Here is a 17654-nt window from a genome sequence, read left to right as displayed (position 1 = left end):
GATAATGATGGATATAAATAAGTCCAGCTCCCAAATAAATAGCAGATCATTAAAATACTAGTTAGGTATCTTAAATTGAGAAAATGTACTTTCCACCACTGCTGCCCATAAGTGGAAATGTGCAAACTGCCAGAAAGCAATTTTCAATATGGAATTCTGTGTGTTTCTGTTTTATGAAAGCTCAACATCAGCTCCCTTTAAAGCAAAGTCAACCTTTCTACATGAATGTGCATGGAAAGACAGAAGTCTGTAGGAATGTAGCCTAAAATATATATCAGCTTTATTAAAACATTTTACAGGACAAAAAGTTGGCAAAGGGTTATACAATAAGTGCAAGGTCTGTTGCAGTTCATGTTAGCCTAAAGCGTCGTGTGTGTAATCGAATAGGATAGCACATAGTTACATAGAATATAATTAGTTTGCACGTGTTACAAGAGCAAACACATTAAAAAAGTCGTGTTTCTGAAGCTTCTTTTGAAGAAGGAGAAAGCGCTTGTCAGGGATCATATTGGCAGTTTTTTTTTTTTTTAAGGCATCTGGGGGTTTCTTCATTCATTTCCTTCAATGCATAAGTTTCTCAAGTCCAACCGAGAAAAGCTACTTTGGCTGCATGTAGAGAGCGGACGCCAAGATAGGCTACATCCTCGTATGAATCCTCCAAAAATCAAAATAAAAAAGGAGTAAAAAATTACAAAAGTTCGCTTTGTTCTCTTGTGACAGAGCTGCAGTTTGAGTGTGGCCGTGGGTCTCACATCACGCAGGGTTTGATGTCCTGGCAGACGCTCTGGGGGTGGTGGTGGTGGTGATGGTGGTAGTAGGAGCCGCCAGCCGAGGGGTGGAAGGACGAGATGCCGTTAAAGTTTAACACGAAATCTTTCCTGTCGCACACCGAGGAGTGGCTCTGATAGCGTGGGATCCCCACTGCAGAGGAGACAGTGAACACATGTAAATACAGAGGGGAAGGCCTCCATGAATCACCTATAGTCTTATTTGGAGCATCTTGAACCAGGTTTTGCATCGAATTATTCTGCGCAGGAAAACAGTGTGTGGGGTAATTATCGTTTGTCGTGACCGGAAAGGAGGTTTTACATGTCAAATATCTTGAAAATAAAATATCAAATACCTTAAGATGTTTTATAACCCGCAACATTGGTATTCACTGTCATATAGACTTTATATACGTCTTATAGGCTGCATGAGGACGGATAAGGCCGTTGTTTTATTTTATTGTTTATACGAAATATACCCCCCCCCCCCCCCAGCTGCCTTCCATCTTTAAGGATTAATTTACATTTATAGAAAATTGTAATTTCTTTACAGAAGAGCAGACATAACTTATTTTGTAATTGTTTAGTTTTTTTGAAAATGTGCCTTCTGTTCACCTTCCACGAGTCTTCTTTAAAGCCAAGGCAGCTTTATTTGTGTGGCACATTTTTACAAAAAACGTTAAAGAGCAGTTAAAAACGGTTAAGAAATGAAAAAACAGATAAAATACGAGAATAAAAGTTACATTTAGAAATGAAACAGTAAAGAGCAGCTACAAACTGCCAACAACATAAAAGCAGATAAAGGCACCGAATCTTCCTTTAGCTATTTTAAGGACTACATTGAATGCTTTTCTTTTGATTTATAACCAATAACAGTAATCAATATGAGAAGTATTTTCCCTGGAGAGCCCCAGACCTGCAAGAATATTTAAATGAGACTCAGTGACCGTCATTTTGTGTCTGTATGCGAGCCTCTATTTCCAGAAAGAGAAAAAATAAATAGAGAGGCTGTGGCTTCGTCCAGGTCATAAGGACTCCAGATGTGACTGTGTTTTCCAGGGGAAGACAGCAGGCTTTATCCTCCGGGCCGCAGCTCGCTGCCCTGCGCCCGTTTTCACAGACAACACACACATACATACGACACACACACACACACACACACACTCACACACATACACACACGCATGCCTCTCTGACTGACAGTGCAGTTAGCGACCCTGCACTGCGCAGTCCAACGCATTTACCCCCGTACAGGCTCAATTAGGACGCTGCGTAAAGTTTAACGAGGCCTTCCGTCTCTGGTGGAATCCTCCGCCGGTGTGGTCCGACCTGCACAGTTTTGTTTAGTTAACCTCTGGGACCCTTTTCGGGCTCCAGCATGGGCTACTCGCCTCGGTGAAATCCCATGACTTTAGTAAAGCCTCGGTGTGTTATGTTAAAGAAAACGAGCGTGAACTGGGGAGGTGAATTAAGAACGCGATCACAAAATTGCTGTTTTTCTAAATCTTTTTATCAACAAAAATACCCCGTGAACACTTGTACCAAATAGATGTGGTTTAGACAATCCTGTAGACTGTGGGTTAAAGAGCCGTGCTGTAAATTACACATTTAGCGCTTTGAATCTAAATATAGGCTATTCATTATTTATTGGCCTCAAAATAACAGTTGGAAAACTAAAACTATAAAAAGTCTTCAGGTCAGTGCACGGTCTTGGGTGTGTTTTATTTGATCAATTAACAGTCAATTTAACTTTGTCATTCAATCAAATTAGTGAAACAGTTGTTAAAAGATTTTTTCACCCACAACTTCCGAGCTTGGGAAACACTCAGAGGGAAATCCTTTACAGTCAAGTATATAATAGTAGTAAATTTATTTGTATATTCATTTTTTATTACTCGCCTTGCACGAATAATATGTAAACTCTCCGTTAGAATAATTTTGCCTTACAAATAAACAGCAATCTTGATTTTATTAGTTGTATTTATAAAATATATAATTTCATAATTGAGTTTTGACTCCTTTAATAATTTGTCACATGCCTCTGCTGCACACAGAAGGAGGACATGCTGTGAGGATTATCTTGTGTTTTTAGTCATCTATTTTAATGATAACCCCCGTAAATACTAGACGGGGTTCGCCTTCCCCAGGGGGAGTCACAGGCCTGAGAGAGGTTGTGGTACCTGATATGTCGGTGCTGTGGCTGTCCCTGCCGTTCTGGTGAAGATAGCTCTGCTCCAGGGAGTAAGGCGACATGCCGGAGTGTAAACCAGAGGATGCGGGGCTGCTGGAGGTTATAGGCTGCTGTTTGATGTAGGGGGACCCAGCGGAGGACGCCCAGTGTGCGGATGTACTGGCGTACGGGGAGTGGCCGTCCAGCGCGCTGGCCATGGCTGGAGAGGACGGGACGGGGCTGCTGCTGCTGTCCGGTCCGTACTCCCCGTTAGACGGCACAGGACAGCTCGCCATGTAAGTGGAGCCGGGGCTCGGGGACATGTGGGGTACGTGGTGGCCGCTGCTTAGCCCGTCGTATCCCCCGGCCATTGAGTTGCTCATCATGTCTAAGTTGTAGCTGTTGCCGTGACAGGAGAGAGTGGCGGATGGAGCTTGAAAGTCAAAACTCTGCGGGAGAATGGAGGTGCCGAAGCCAATCCCGTTCATCATCCGATACATGGGCTTCAGAGCTTGACATTTTCTTCTGAAGCCTCTGGGTCTGCGACGAAACGAGCCTTCCTCAAACATGAACTCACTGCCCGGATCGATGGTCCAGTAGTGTCCTTTCCCCGGCCTGCCCAGCCCTTTGGGCAGCTTGATGAAGCACTCGTTCAGCGAAAGATTATGCCGGACCGAGTTCTTCCAGCCCTGATATGAGCCCCTGAAGAATGGGAAGCGGGCCTGGAGGAATTGGTAGATCTCACTGAGTGTCAGTCGTTTGGTGGGGGAGCTCTGTATGGCCATAACGATGAGAGCGATGTAGGAGTACGGCGGCTTTTCCGGTCGCCGTAAACCGGAGCTCGTCTTCTTTCCTTTAATGGCGGTGGACGAACTTTCTGTGGCTGCTTGTGGGCTCAGCATGGCGGGGTGCAGGGCGCCGGACGCCGGGCTGGATCTCAGAGGAGGCGGAGGGTCCAGCTGCTGCTGAGGGGTCTCGGTCGTCATGTCAGCTCTGACGTACGACTGGCGTAGAGTGAAGAGAGGGAGGGAGAAAAGACGAGCCGTGAGATGTTTCAAAAGAGAACTAAATTGGGATCCAGCTGTCAGTGTCCTTGCAAGTGAGCGTTACACCGCCAGTGGTCCTCGGAATCCCAACGCAAAATGGAGTGAAATCTGTCTCCTGTTACGCACGAGTCTCCAGTTACGCACGGTGCTCCCTTGACGCATGCAGAACGCACGGCGAGTACGCACTGACAGAGAGAGGAAGAGGAAGAGAGAGTGGGGGGAGCTGGTTATCCACTGGAGACTGAGTGTCCAGGGCTTTAGCACGACACGGGGTCTCCACTGGGTGTCACAGCGGCGCTAAATGGTGCTATTTGGCGCGCCGGGTGGCCATCGACCACGTTAATAATCCCTCAAGTGGAGGAAACACAAAAAACTTGACGTATTGCGCGCAAACGTCCAGCCAAACAAAGCTCGACCACCTATCATTTCATAAATCTTTCTTCCCTTTGCGAGAGCCCCCCAGCCCTTATCTACATCCACACTCCGCGCCGGCAAATCTCCCTGAAATCAGTGACGAATATAGAGCCACCCCCTCCTCCCCCCTCCCACTCAAACCTCTTGCAAAATCTGGCCCAAGTCCACTTACCATTCTCAACAGCATTAAAGTCCCTCAATTAAGCCATCTATCAAACCTTCCCCAGACATCCCAATCAACAGCGCCAGACGCACAAGCTAAAAAACGAGCTTTTCCCCCCCTCTTGTCCTGCATGTATGAAGTTGTATTTTCAGCCCGATGCGCCACAGATCATACATTTTCTTGACACGAATAAACCACCACAATATGTGCAAAAGGTCCAGCTAGCAATTGAAACAATTGTGATCCTAAACATTCACTTTGGCCTACATGATATCTGCGGCAGATGATACCCTGACGCATCGCTGTGGAGCAATAAAAACGCACCAACATGTATTATTTGTATTGTTTTGCTCATAATTTCCTCCCAAACTGGTCCAGAGGATAACAAAAACAAACTGTCGTGGTGCCGGGCTGGGTCGAGTAGTGTGAGAGATGGAGAGGTGGTGGTCTTTGCCGTGCGTGTGTAAGCGGGGGGGGGGGGGTTGCTCTGAGTAAATGACTTTGACATGAGTGGAAGCAGGCTTTTTCCATCAAGCCCGGCCCTGGATACCACACACAGCGCGCCAGTGTCAGCTTACCGCCCCGGGCCAGAGCCGGTCCCATGGGCCCCCACGTTCATTAGAGAGAGAAAAGCGAAATTAGGCGAGCGGGCGTCGACAGTTTCCTCCCCTATGGAGACATCACACACAGATTTGTCCAACATGATGGAGTTATATATCACATAAAGGTAATATCAACATCCGTGCTGCGACGGAGATCATTGAAGAAGAAAAAAAGCATCAAGTTATGTGGCTCTCGCTAAACCGAGAGCTTGTTGGATGTGTTGTGCGCATGTTGGTCCCGATTTCGTTTTATTATGCTTTTTAATTTCTGGACATGAATTGATAATATTTCAGCAAAATAGTATTTAAATTTTGATTGAGTCATTTCTTTCAAAGAAGCCACGATGATGATGACATTTGTGGGAGATTGAACAAACCTCAGCACCACCAGTGGAAACTTCGCAGAAAATAAACATAACTATTTCATACACTCAAAATTGTGTCTGTGCACGTGTTTGCCGACACAACCTTTTGAAATTTAGATGCGTATAGCCTGGACGACTTTCCAAACAATAACCAGCAGCAACAATAACCTTTTGCACTTTGCACAACAAAGGATGTGTGGATAAAATCATTTTCCACCATGACACACGCACACACATACGCACACGCACACACACACACACACACACACACACACACCAGTTTGCAGGAGCTTTACAGCCCCAGAAATTTCCTGCAACATCAAAACTTCTGACCCCCGCCGTGATCAGGATGCCTCGGCTTGCAGAGGGAATCTTTGTTCTGGAAGCGCTTTGAAGACGACGCTCCGGCTGCTTTTACGCACTAAGATTACACCAGATCTCCTTATTTAGCCTTTTGGAAATATCAAGTGACCAGCGGCCACCACGAAAGCTATTCAGAGGTGTTTTTGATAGAAGAGTTTACCTTTGGAATACAGTCACGGCTGGAGGCCCATATGAGCCTACTGCCGACACAATAAGGCCTTCTGTTTGTTTTCATGTTTAGGCTGAAATACATTGTTTATGGTCCGTCACGTTGATAAGATTTTAAGGGGGCCGTTCGTCGGGCTGTCTAACCTCGGGTAACCTATTTTTTGGCCAATTTTAAATACGATGCTCACGGCCTACAATTATACTATATTTAACTATATAGTATATTAAATAAAAAAACGATAAGGGTCCTCTATTTCTCATTAAGAAATTAAAAATGTAATAGTATTTACATATAATAATAATAATTAGAAACACGGACTTTTCCCAATGTAATATACAAACACAACATTTATACATAATACTAATTTGGGTCTTCTTGAATGCGCCATGTTTTGATTACCCTTTATTATTATATTGCCCTGTAATAAACACAATTTGTTAAATGAAATAATAACCACTGAGTTCAGCTCCTTTAACGGTAATCTAATATTCTTTCGGCTGCTCGGGGTTTGCTCCGCCTGCGTTTCCCTTGGCGGTGCCGGGAGCTTTGGAACTGCCTGTCCGGGACTCTGGGAGGTCAGGCGCGGTTCAGTTTGCCGGAGTGACAGACTGTTTGGACTTCCTAACATTGTGCCTGACTTAAAGTTTGGTTTCATAACACTGGGCCTTATTCGTTGGCAGCCAGGCCTGAGTTCCTGCTGCTCAGGCGAATGGTAATGTGGACCGGGTCGAGACAGGCACTAGTGGAAATGTAATTACGGAGAAAGCCGTTTACAAATATGAAGGATGCGCGTGATGACAACAAGGATGTTAACAATGCATGGACACTAAGAGCAGACAGGTGTGCTGTTCCGGCGTTTCACCTGCAGGTAGCAGCATTGTCCCTGAAAACAGGAGCAAGTCTCACCTGTCACCTGTGAGACTGCTCAGCGCGCTCTGCGCACAGCCTCAGCATCATGCACCGTAGGCTATGCGCGTATAACGATCAGTCTGGGCGCGTGAGACGTACAGCACAGGCCCGATCAGAGCTGTAGCCTAAAGGGTCCACATGGTCAAATACTGAGATGGCGGCAGTGACAAAAATATAGGATATTTAATGTGAAATGTGCAGATTGGTTTTGACCATCATGCACCTGCATCCGAAGAGCTCATGTCCAAAACTCCAACATCAGGTTCCAGAACTTAATTGTATTTAGTCATATCATATATTATGATGGTATGAGGTATAGAGGATCTGCTATTTGAATAACAATGAAACTCGCTTTACAATAAATTGCAAAACAATAACAGACCTTTTGTAATTCAGTGATATCAGTCTGGTCACATTTCTGAAAATGACATCTAATTTTTTGTGGTATTATTCTTCTTGTTTCGTGATTGAACATATGGCAAAAATAGCTTTTATTGAGCAGGTATATTTTTTGAGAAAACTGTCAGACTGAAAGCATTTTTATTTTTTTTTTGTAACCAAAACAATGAACACCAGAATCACAACAGGCCATCATGATATTACAGGAATTTGTATTTGAGGGAAACTGTGTGCCGGAGTCAAAAAAAGTGTTTTCTCGTCTTTATATTGAACTAAAGCGGATGATAATATTTCGATATTTTACACGAATGTGTGTCATCAGTGGACCTGACGAGTCTGGGGTCTGTTTCAGGACCGCGGAGAGCAGCCTCCTCCGGACACGAGCAGTAAACAGCCCGCAGGACAGGGGGCCATAAATAATACCGTGTGTGCATATAAATCTGAACATCTGGCCCACATAACTGATCACATAGTGTGTGTGTGTGTGTGTGTGATAGATGGAGTGTTTTCTTTTAAGATGAGAGCTCTGCGGACACATCTTTGTTGGGTCTCTTGTTTATTATCAGTTCAGGAGAAATCATCCCTAATCGCAATCATGCACAACTGATTGCAAGCATCAAATCATTTTCATATTTATAGGAAATGTTGCGTGGCATTTTTCATATTGTTATTTTGACAGTAAAAGTATCAATAGAAATGGGTTGTCTACTTACAATTAGATCCAAATATAATAATTACAACACCAATAATAATGTTAGTAAAACGGCCTTCTCGTCACATACACGTTAAAACACTCTCTTTAGGAAGGGAAACTTTTTTGTGGCAGTGCTTTATTTATTTATTTGAAATATATTAAGAAGTTATGTTATTGTCTGACAAATGTCTTGCCACTGCAACAGGAGTCTTATGAGTGAGGTGGCTGTGAACAACACACTAAAATACATAACATCATGTTTTATGTTTAATCCTTAATATTTGATGTTTAGTTATTTCTGTGGTTGTTGCCATTGACGCTCTTTTTCCATTTAAATAAGCTACTACTGTCTATAGACATTTTAATAAATAATAAAAATACTACTAAAGGAATCAGTGTAAGAGTTAGGCAAGATATGCTGGACTTAAATGCTGTTATTCTGACTTTGATGATTATGATTTAGGAGTTCATTTTCAACAGATTATGAGACCAACAACCCACTCCTTTCTTTGCCTTTTCAGTCAAATCTACAGCAGGTTTCTCTCCTGTTGAACAGGTGCAAGGCCCCCCCCATCGCTCTGCACACCTGCTGCGCTCAAACACCCTCTTCCTTTCATATCCGTATAATGAACAGCTCATTCAACATCAGGGTCCCATTGTTTCACGTTTTTTATTCATAAAAATACCAGGCATGCATGAATCAATAACATCGGGCATTTCCATGCGTTTCTAGTGCAGCCACGTCATTTAGCTCAGTCAACATTTCTTTTATATACAACAATATTTTATACAGCAGGTCATACAAAACATGAAAATATAAATAGATTAAGAGTTTTTAATGTTTTAACATGGCGCTTGGTTGCCATCTCACAGTGGAAATGACCAATGAACCATGGGTGCGTGAAGACACACAAACACACACACACACACACACAGACACACACACACAGACACACACACACACACACACACACACACACACACACTGACAGCATCTTTTTGCTGTGTCACCACACAGTAAGATTTACATTGACAACACGTCCTTTGTTTTGTTTCACTTCAGAATGACGTTCAGTACAGACAGAGTCCCAAACAATTAACAGATAAAGCACTGGAAGCTAACAGCGGTCACAAAAGTGCACAACATGGGTCAAAACATCCCCATGTCCCCAAGTCTGACAGCAGTCCAGGTGCTTTATGAGAGCAAGGAGTCTATATGGAAACTTCGCGCCTTGTTGGACATGCTGAGCACGTGGAGACCGGCCTCAGGTGCGACCATGCCCGGTGCTGTCTGCTGGAGGTATGTGAGTGCATCCCTGCCGGGCTCTGGGCTGCTGTACGCACCCTCTGACACGTACGTGTGCTGCGCCGGGTAGCTCAGAGTGTAAGGCATTAAGTGGGCCTCTGGGGACCAGTAGATCCGGGGGGCGTGGGTTTCTGCCTCAACGTGGCTGTCCTCCCTCCGTATGAAGGGTGTGCTGAGGATGCTGTCGATGGCGAAGGAGCTCGAGAACTTGGCCCCCACTCTCTCCTCCGGGACAGGGAGGTGGGTGTCCTCGTTGAGGATGTCCGGGCTCTCCCTCTCCTTAGCAGACCTCTTGCCGATGCGCTTCCTCCTGCGGCGGAACACTCCGTCAGCGAAGGTGTACTCGCTGTGCGGGTTGAGCATCCAGTAGTTGTCCTTGCCCCAGGGCCTGGACGGGTCCCGCAGAACTTTTAGGAAGCAGTCGTTGAGTGACAGGTTGTGGCGCACGGAGTTCCTCCAGCCGGTGTAGCTGCCGCGGAAAAACGGGAACTTCTTCATCAGGTAGTCGTTGATTTCTGCCAGAGTGAGGCGGCCGCTGCTGGACTCCCGGATGGCCATGGCGATGAGGGCGATGTAGGAGTAAGGGGGTTTGGGTCTGCGGGTGTACGGCTTCCCCTTGCTGCTGTCGCCGCTCTGGGCGACAGGTGCCGGGCTGTTGGCCACGAAGTCCCCGTCCGACCCCAGCTCGTCTCCGGATAGAGGAGACGGGACTCCCCCCTCTGGGTCCATGCACAACTCCAGCGGCTTTAGCGCGAAGTGGTGCGCGGAGAAAACTTCAAGTTTCATTTTTTTTTCTCCAAAAGAATTAAGGATGATCTTCTCCCTTTAAGTCTCTCAGCCGCGCAGCTGAGCAGGTGTAGCAGTCCTGACAGCAGCAATGTCTCTGAGTGTTTGTGTGTTGTAGAGGCTCGTCCCTGCGTCTCAGTCTAGAGCAGCAGAATGCAGATCTATCTCCGGAGACACGCTTGTCTTGTTATAATGTAATGGCTCGGTAAGGGACGGCCCACAGGCGGAGTTTCCAGCCCCAATCCATTGAAGCGATTGAATGATTAAGCGTGTGTTTACAATTGGACGCTACCGAGCCACGCCAAGAAAGAGAAATAACAGTGAGGGAGGGCAGCTAGCCTACTGTGAAAATAAATAGTCTGAGATGCCACCAAGTCTTCTGTCTATCTATCTATCTATCTATCTGTCTATCTATCTATCTATCTATCTATCTATCTATCTATCTATCTATCTATCTATCTTTTATTTTTCAAAAGGTTTAGCACGCACAAGATGAGACAATTAGCATCTATTTACATATCATAGTTACAGTTTTCTAACTTTTTCTGAGATTTTGTGGGTTTTCTAAGAGATTAATAATCTTTTGGTTTTTTTTTCTGTCTGGATTTCAAGTTCAGTGAAAGTGCATTCCAATTACTGGTAGTTCAAAAGTCAAATTACCAGTAGTTCAAATACATTTTTCTTGGTTTATTATGTCTTCTCTTGAATCGCTTCTCATGGGGAAAAACTGCGATAGAGTGAATTGGATTTTAGGTTGTTCGGTGGGGAAACATGCACATTTTTGCGCACAACAGCAAAACCCCCCGGGGCAGTGTTGAAAAATATGTACATTAATCATACAAAACTGGATTGATAAATGGAGAAGTAGACAAGTTACAGCTGTTCACTTCCACCTGCTACTTCCTCCATCTGCGCTCCGGCGGAACGGGAAAGTAACGCGAACGCAGCACCGAAATAAGAGATGGGGTTGGATGAGTTTCACCGGAACGCACAATGAATTACATGTTAGCTCTCAGGAGTCTAGAGGACCATCGCACCTGCATGCAAAGAAACAGTGAAGCAGTGTGTGTCTTTCAAAACGTTTATGAGTCCCTCAGTCAAATGAAGGCTAATCCCAAACAGCAATACTTACATACTGTTTTTTTACTGTTTGTTTATTTGCATTAGTTGTGTTCCATGGACTTAAAGTTTGATAAGTATTAGTATATATTTGGATTTAGTGTGAAAAAGTGTAATTTAAGTTTGTACAATTAGAACACCTAAGTCGACTCATAGCCTAACTCAGGTCAGTTTGAACCTCACTGTTTAATGAGAGCCAGGGCCGGAACAAGAGGTTTTGTGTCCCAATTCTTTATTATTGCACTGGAGGCTGGTGGTAATTTCTCATGCAAGGCTGCAGGTCTACTGACACTGAGGGTCTCTACCTGTCCCTTTTTATTATATAGGCCTACCAGTTTATTGGGTACCCCTGCCCTGCAATAAATGAACTCAAAATGAATTCAACTAATCAGTCCCCGCTTCTTTGAATTACATTCCCAAATGTTCTATACTTTAACATGTTACTCATTAAATGCAAATCAAAATGCTTTAAAAAGTAGTAAAATCTACTGATTTAGGTATTTAGACCATTTCCAACGTTGGCATCAGACTTTGGCATGGAATTTTGTGATTGCAGTTTATGAAATCTACGCAAATATTGTAAGTTCTTATGCATTTTTGCGTTATTTTATTGTTATTTGTTTCTTCAAATAAAATTTCTGCCATCAGAAAAAATTTGATTATACTACCACAATAGAAATTATATTATATAAAGTGATACAAACATTAGCTGAAAACAGGAAACGGTAAATAACTAATGTATCTTCTTGCAAAATATCTAACACAAGTTTTACAATCTCAAAAGAAACAACAAAATAACCGCAGCAAATAAAAATACAATAACTCAGCGTATTAGCACAGTTTCCTTTGCATGGGCAAACATAAAAAACAAATCGAGACAGTTAAGACTTTACACTTCCATACTGAGGACTTAGTTTCGGACCATCAGTCTTTTAAACTTTGTGCAACCCAGGTTTTGGGGACTTAACCATTTTCACCATGGTGACCAATTAATATATGAGCAATAAATCAATGCCAGGTCACATTTGTCTGCAGACGTTGAGTATAGACAAATAGCTAATATTTATAAGGAGTGTAGCTTCTCTAACCGGTTTTAAGTAAACTGACGTCCTTGACACTTGTAGAGTAAATGTCTGTTTGTTCTACTTACTCTTCTCCAACAGCTCACAGCCCGTCGAGAAGGCTGGAGACTTAACATGAGTTATGAGCTTGGCCTCAGGCCAGTAATAATCATTAAACTGTCTTCCCCGGCACTCCTCCTTCTCAGCTGCTCGGACTTTGCTGAGACCTGAACAAGTTTCTTTAAGTTCAGCTCTGTACGCTGTACACATATGAATGTGTGTGTACCTGCACACACACCTGTAAAGAATTTTGGTATTATGCTAAAAAAAAAACACACACACACACACATAAAAAGACCCTTGCAGTAATAAAGAATTTCACAATAATACCATAGGATATAAGATAAGGTCACTGTAAACCGCCAATCTGTTCCTGACAGCACTGTGATATGAATCTCTGTGTGGCATCCTGAGCAGTTGGTGTGTCTACATGTTTAATTTTATCAACTAATTATCACCTTGGGTGTACATGACAAGCACAATTAACGATCTCAGAGTACCCAGAACTGTTGCTGTTTATGTGTGGGAAAGCAACAGCTTTCGGAGGGTAAATAGATTAATGACATGGACTTGGAGACTATGTCTGTTTTTCCAGTCCTGTTATTGAAAGGCCTGACGATGGCTCCTTTTTTTAGATACAAAGTTAAACTGTCGGTAGTCACTGGGAGTAGAAATGGAACAGATATGTGTGCTTGACTGTAATGAGTTCCATTAGCTGATTCAGTTAAATGTGGGCTGCTGTTAATGTTCATTCTGTCTTATCAGTGGGTGCAATTAGTATTTAGTCCCTCATGTCTGAAGCAATCATTCTAAGGCATTCTGATTGAATATAACGTCAAATTTTTAATTTGGTTTGACAAAAAGTCCACTTGCTTGCTTTGCTAATGGTTTTCAACCATATCACAGTTTGCTCATTGGTCACAAGGATGGATCTGTTATTGTCCGTTTAAAGTAGGTGTTAAAGGTATTATAGGGGAATCATACCGGCAGATCCATCTAGTTGGACGTTGATTTGAGATTGTATTGTCAAAAATGTATCGCATCATTAATTAACAGTTTGAATGCATCTTTAGTTGGCTGTTAATCGCTGAAGCCGAGGTCTGGAACGAAATGCTCAATCATTTTTTTATTTTAGTAAGTTGATCCTCTAAAGGATAAGCAAGTATATCTAATAAATCACCCAGAAAACGACTGTATGAGGATGAGTGTAATGGATGGATGGCCTAAAAGTCCCAAATGAGCCAAACAGTACCGTTTTAACTTCCTTAGGGTTACCAAAACCTCCAAATCCAAAATACTGAGGACCTCAGTGGAAGCTACGGTCCTGTTTTAGTGCTTCCATCGTTGGATAAAGACACTCCAGCATGTCTTTTCTTTTAAGTTTAGGCAACCCAAATTTAGCTAAGGAAATTTTCCTTAGCAAAATTTTGAGTTAGAAACTGTCGGAGCGAGAACATGAACCTGGATCTCCAGTGTCAAAGCCTGATGTTTTGTACTATCTCCCTTCATTCTGATTACCACTGTTTTGAAGTCTTTGGGTGGCGGTACAAATACATCATGCTAATGCTACTTAATCTAAACATAGATACTTATTAGCCTTTAAATGTGCAAAGCTGACATTTCTCAGTAAAGTGAAGGTTTTGGACGTGCTTTGTCATAAAATCTTAAGTCTAGGCTTAGTTTTGATATCCAAAACTCTGTAGTTTGAATGGGAGAAAGGATGTCTGAGAAACCAAAGGTCATCAGACAAACTCTAATCAAATTTAGATTTTAGAACTGCTTCCCGCTCTCACCGGGACATTGCTGCAGTAGCTGGAGAGCTGAAGCCACAACTTTTTTGTTGAAACTAAGGAGGGCAACCGCTGTGAGCCTAAAACCAGAGCTGGGGAAGGCAGCGGCGTGTGCGCTATCATTATCACCGCCACTGTAGAACACTCTGGCAACGCAAAAAGAGAATTTTACACCGCGGTGTTGGTGGTAGGTGTGCCTGTGTGCATTTTCTTCTTTGCAGGAGTGTGATGAGGCTGTATTTGATTTCAGGTACGCTGCCAAGATGGCTACACACACCTGCGCTGAAGTGATTTGGTGTGAAAGGCAGCACACCTGTTTTCAGTTTTAATCTTTCACATGGCAATTTGAAATCAGAAGTGGGAAGACAATTTCCCCACAGGGATGAATAAAGTATCGTATTATCATTCCTCCCCGGATATGTGGGTTTATTGCAGAACGTTGAAACATTTGAGAAGGTCAAATAATCCTTTAGCTTTAGGTTCAAATTGAAAATGATATATATATATATATATATAAATAATGTAGTAATATTACTTTAATTGCAAGGTAATTGAGGTCAAAAGAGTCAACTCTGCTCTAGAGAAACACTTCTGGTTTATATAACCTGTTAGGTGTCTCTCCTAAAATTGGCGCCTTGTTATTTTAGTTCACCTATTGGGATTTAAAGTGTCTCCTTTGGGCAAGAGGAGAAATCTCTTTTAAGTGCTGACATGAGTGGAATTCCAGTAATGTAAATTCATCTGGTGATTCCTTCCCAGCTCCAAAAAAGAAAAAGGCCCCACCTCTGCGGCGCTCTGCGCTCGCACACTAACCCTTGTCTGAGCTCACACGCTAACCCTTGTCTGCATGTCTGTGGATGACTTCTTACCTTTATCTCATCTTTGTTTTCTTTCTTTTCTGTGAGTGAAGGGTGTCCAGCGCCCACGGCTTTGTATAAACAAAGTGCGAGCTGTGGGTTGGTAGGGCAGGGAGGAACGGCAACAAGAAGCTCTGCGTAACTGAGATTCCCAAGATTCCCCGCAGAAGATATAGTTTTTGACAGAAGCTGCTGATAGTCGACATGCTTGGTTTGGGCGCACAGGTAGGTACGGCAATGTGTCTACTTCACAGTCAACCAAAAGATCAGACATTCCACATCAATTCCACTCATTCCTACACTCAGCACTGTAGGCACCGGCACAGGGGTTTGTGTATGGGGGTGTATGTTTTCCTGCAGCTGTGCGTCTGCTCAGCTGTGGGTGTGAAAGTGTGTGAGATTGCGCATGTGCTTTGGCCAAAAAGAAGAGTAAGACTCGTACATTCCATCTAGTTTATTCTTCGAACAGTGATTACTGTTATTACCCAACAATGCGGCCCTCTAAGTGTTTGCTGCCTGCTTTGTTGTGCTTCTATAGAATCATACCTTTGTGTTTTGGAAGATAAATGGTGCGGGGGGGAGGGGGGCGCCTCGTCCATGTAATCAGAGGCACACCTGAACACTTAACAGTGACAAACAAAAAGTTCCCACCAAGCTGTTTGCATTCATAATGCAAGATATTTATGTGTTAAATGCACTGATAAGCAATGCTGCCTGTAACATAAACATTTGTAATTTATACCTTATTAATCCCACAAGGGAAATTACAATTTACACTCTGTTGTTATTACACACCTTACACACAGCCCTGAATTACACACACATGCTCAGTACCTATACATGCACTAATTGAGAGATGCCAGAGTGAGGGGGCTGCCCATGGAAAGGCGCCCGGGCAGGTGGGGGTTCGGTGCCTTGCTCAAGAGCACGTTGGCAGTGTCCAGGAGGTGAGCTGGCACCTCTCCAGCCACCAGTCCACCACCATGCTTTGGTTCGTACGGGGCCTTGAACCAGCGACCCTCTGGTTCCCAACCTAACTCCCCCACTGACAGAGCTACTGTTGGATACTGCACACACACACACACACACACACACACACACACACACACACACACACACACACACACACACACACACACACACACACACACACACACACACACACACACACACACACACACACAGAGTTTAATAAGCGTAAATCTCTGCTCCTTCTGTGTCAGCGATTAATAACTGAAATCTGATAAAAATGAAGCGGCATATCCTGCAGTCAGTTGGCAGCCCCATGTTGCTATTTTGGGTTCTCCTGCATTCTTAACTGAGGTGCTCACACCCTGCCAGACCAACAGAGAGAGAAAAAATAGTAGATACATATAAATAAACGGAGCCAACGAGGGTATAATTAAAGTAATTAAGGGAAGAGGTGAAGCACAGGTGAAGCACAGGTAAAAGGCAGCCTGGCACTGCCAGGAACTCCATCACATGCAAAGGAAGTGATGTCATTCTGTTCTGGGTCCCCCCGGTATCTTATTGCCTGATACATGCAAAATATATTTAGACTTCTAACCAGTAGCATGCAATGAGGATCTTTAAAAAAAACAAAAAACAATCTTTAAACATTAACATTTGCTCTGATGTCACATCAGTGGGGGCATGTGGGTCCTCTTACAGGTGCAAAATCTTGTTTTTAAATGCATCTAAAGTCCCCAAATGCAGCACTGTTGGTGCATGTTCCCCAATGATCAGCCCAAAAGGGCCCTGAGGTAAACCCAAGAATCCCACTGATCAGTCAAAGTGCCCCTCTGCTTACCTTAAGTTGAGCTCTGGTTGCCAAAGTTTGGTGCTGGTTTAGTCTCACTTTGCCAGATCTTCTTAGTGCTCTGGAGTAAGGTTTGGCTACACCACTGATACGTTCTAGGATAGGAGAACCAAATGCTTTGGGTTGTTTGCATTTCTTTAAACCAATCACAACCGTCTTGGTTGTCTTGGTCGGTGCTAAGTTCTTAACATTTCTGCAAAATAGTCTCTGGAAGGAAGTTGTTTTGGTGGAGCATTTGCACCACACCTACCAGTGTATTGCCTTGTGATCTTTGTCCACAGCAGTCTCCATGCCGGACATCGTGCTGGATGTCAGGCGTTATCCTGGAAATGTACTTCTGGCGATCAAGACTAGCTTCTGGTTAAACCACATGCCCCTCTGGTTGACTTAAATGCACCTTTGCTCAGCTAAAAGGCCAATTTGGTTTTAAAAAAGGCCACTCGTTTCAACAAAGAGGCCATCTGGTCCCTAAGTTCCCATTTAATATATACATGTACCCCTTTGGTCTTCAAATGACCCTCTAGACCCCCAGTGTGCTTTGGTCAGATAAAGTTCCCCTAGGGTCGATCCAAAGTACACCCCAAAGTCTTAGGGCTCATTTGCCACACCGGGACATGACCGTAGGGTAAAAATGAATCGTAACTCTAATGGAAGAGGAGCCTCTTGGACCACTTCTTCTAAGCATTTTCCTAACTCTGCATGAACAGTATATGTGAGTGTGCATATATGTATGCCTACTGTTATCCTTGGTATTGCACAGCCCAAAGTCTACACCATCACCTGCACACTTCTGGG

The 17654-nt window shown here is 43.6% G+C and overlaps 2 protein-coding genes across 2 annotated transcripts; both read right to left on the bottom strand.

The window, feature by feature from the left end:
• Positions 1–258: 258 nt before the first annotated feature.
• Positions 259–4513, bottom strand: foxf2b (forkhead box F2b). Its single transcript, XM_034881443.1, has 2 exons — positions 2948–4513; positions 259–921 (listed from the first exon to the last, which is right to left on the bottom strand). The coding sequence occupies exons 1-2, from the start codon at positions 3921–3923 to the stop codon at positions 749–751; spliced, it is 1149 nt and encodes a 382-aa protein (XP_034737334.1). The 5' UTR covers positions 3924–4513; the 3' UTR covers positions 259–748.
• Positions 4514–8712: 4199 nt separating this feature from the next.
• On the bottom strand, positions 8713–10301 carry foxq1b (forkhead box Q1b). Its single transcript, XM_034881448.1, has one exon. The coding sequence runs from the start codon at positions 10151–10153 to the stop codon at positions 9257–9259; it is 897 nt and encodes a 298-aa protein (XP_034737339.1). The 5' UTR covers positions 10154–10301; the 3' UTR covers positions 8713–9256.
• Between the last annotated feature and the right edge of the window lie 7353 nt (positions 10302–17654).

This window comes from Etheostoma cragini, chromosome 9, assembly GCF_013103735.1.
Source record: "Etheostoma cragini isolate CJK2018 chromosome 9, CSU_Ecrag_1.0, whole genome shotgun sequence".
Classification (NCBI taxonomy): domain Eukaryota; kingdom Metazoa; phylum Chordata; class Actinopteri; order Perciformes; family Percidae; genus Etheostoma; species Etheostoma cragini.
This window is presented reverse-complemented; position numbering and strand designations above follow the sequence as displayed.

Coding starts and splice junctions, on each gene's coding strand:
- foxq1b (XM_034881448.1), bottom strand. CDS start 10,153: ATGAAACTTGAAGTTTTCTCCGCGCACCACTTCGCGCTAAAGCCGCTG.
- foxf2b (XM_034881443.1), bottom strand. CDS start 3,923: ATGACGACCGAGACCCCTCAGCAGCAGCTGGACCCTCCGCCTCCTCTG. Junction 922..2,947: donor CCACAGCACCGACATATCAG/GTACCACAACCT, acceptor TCTCCTCTGCAG/TGGGGATCCCACGCTATCAG.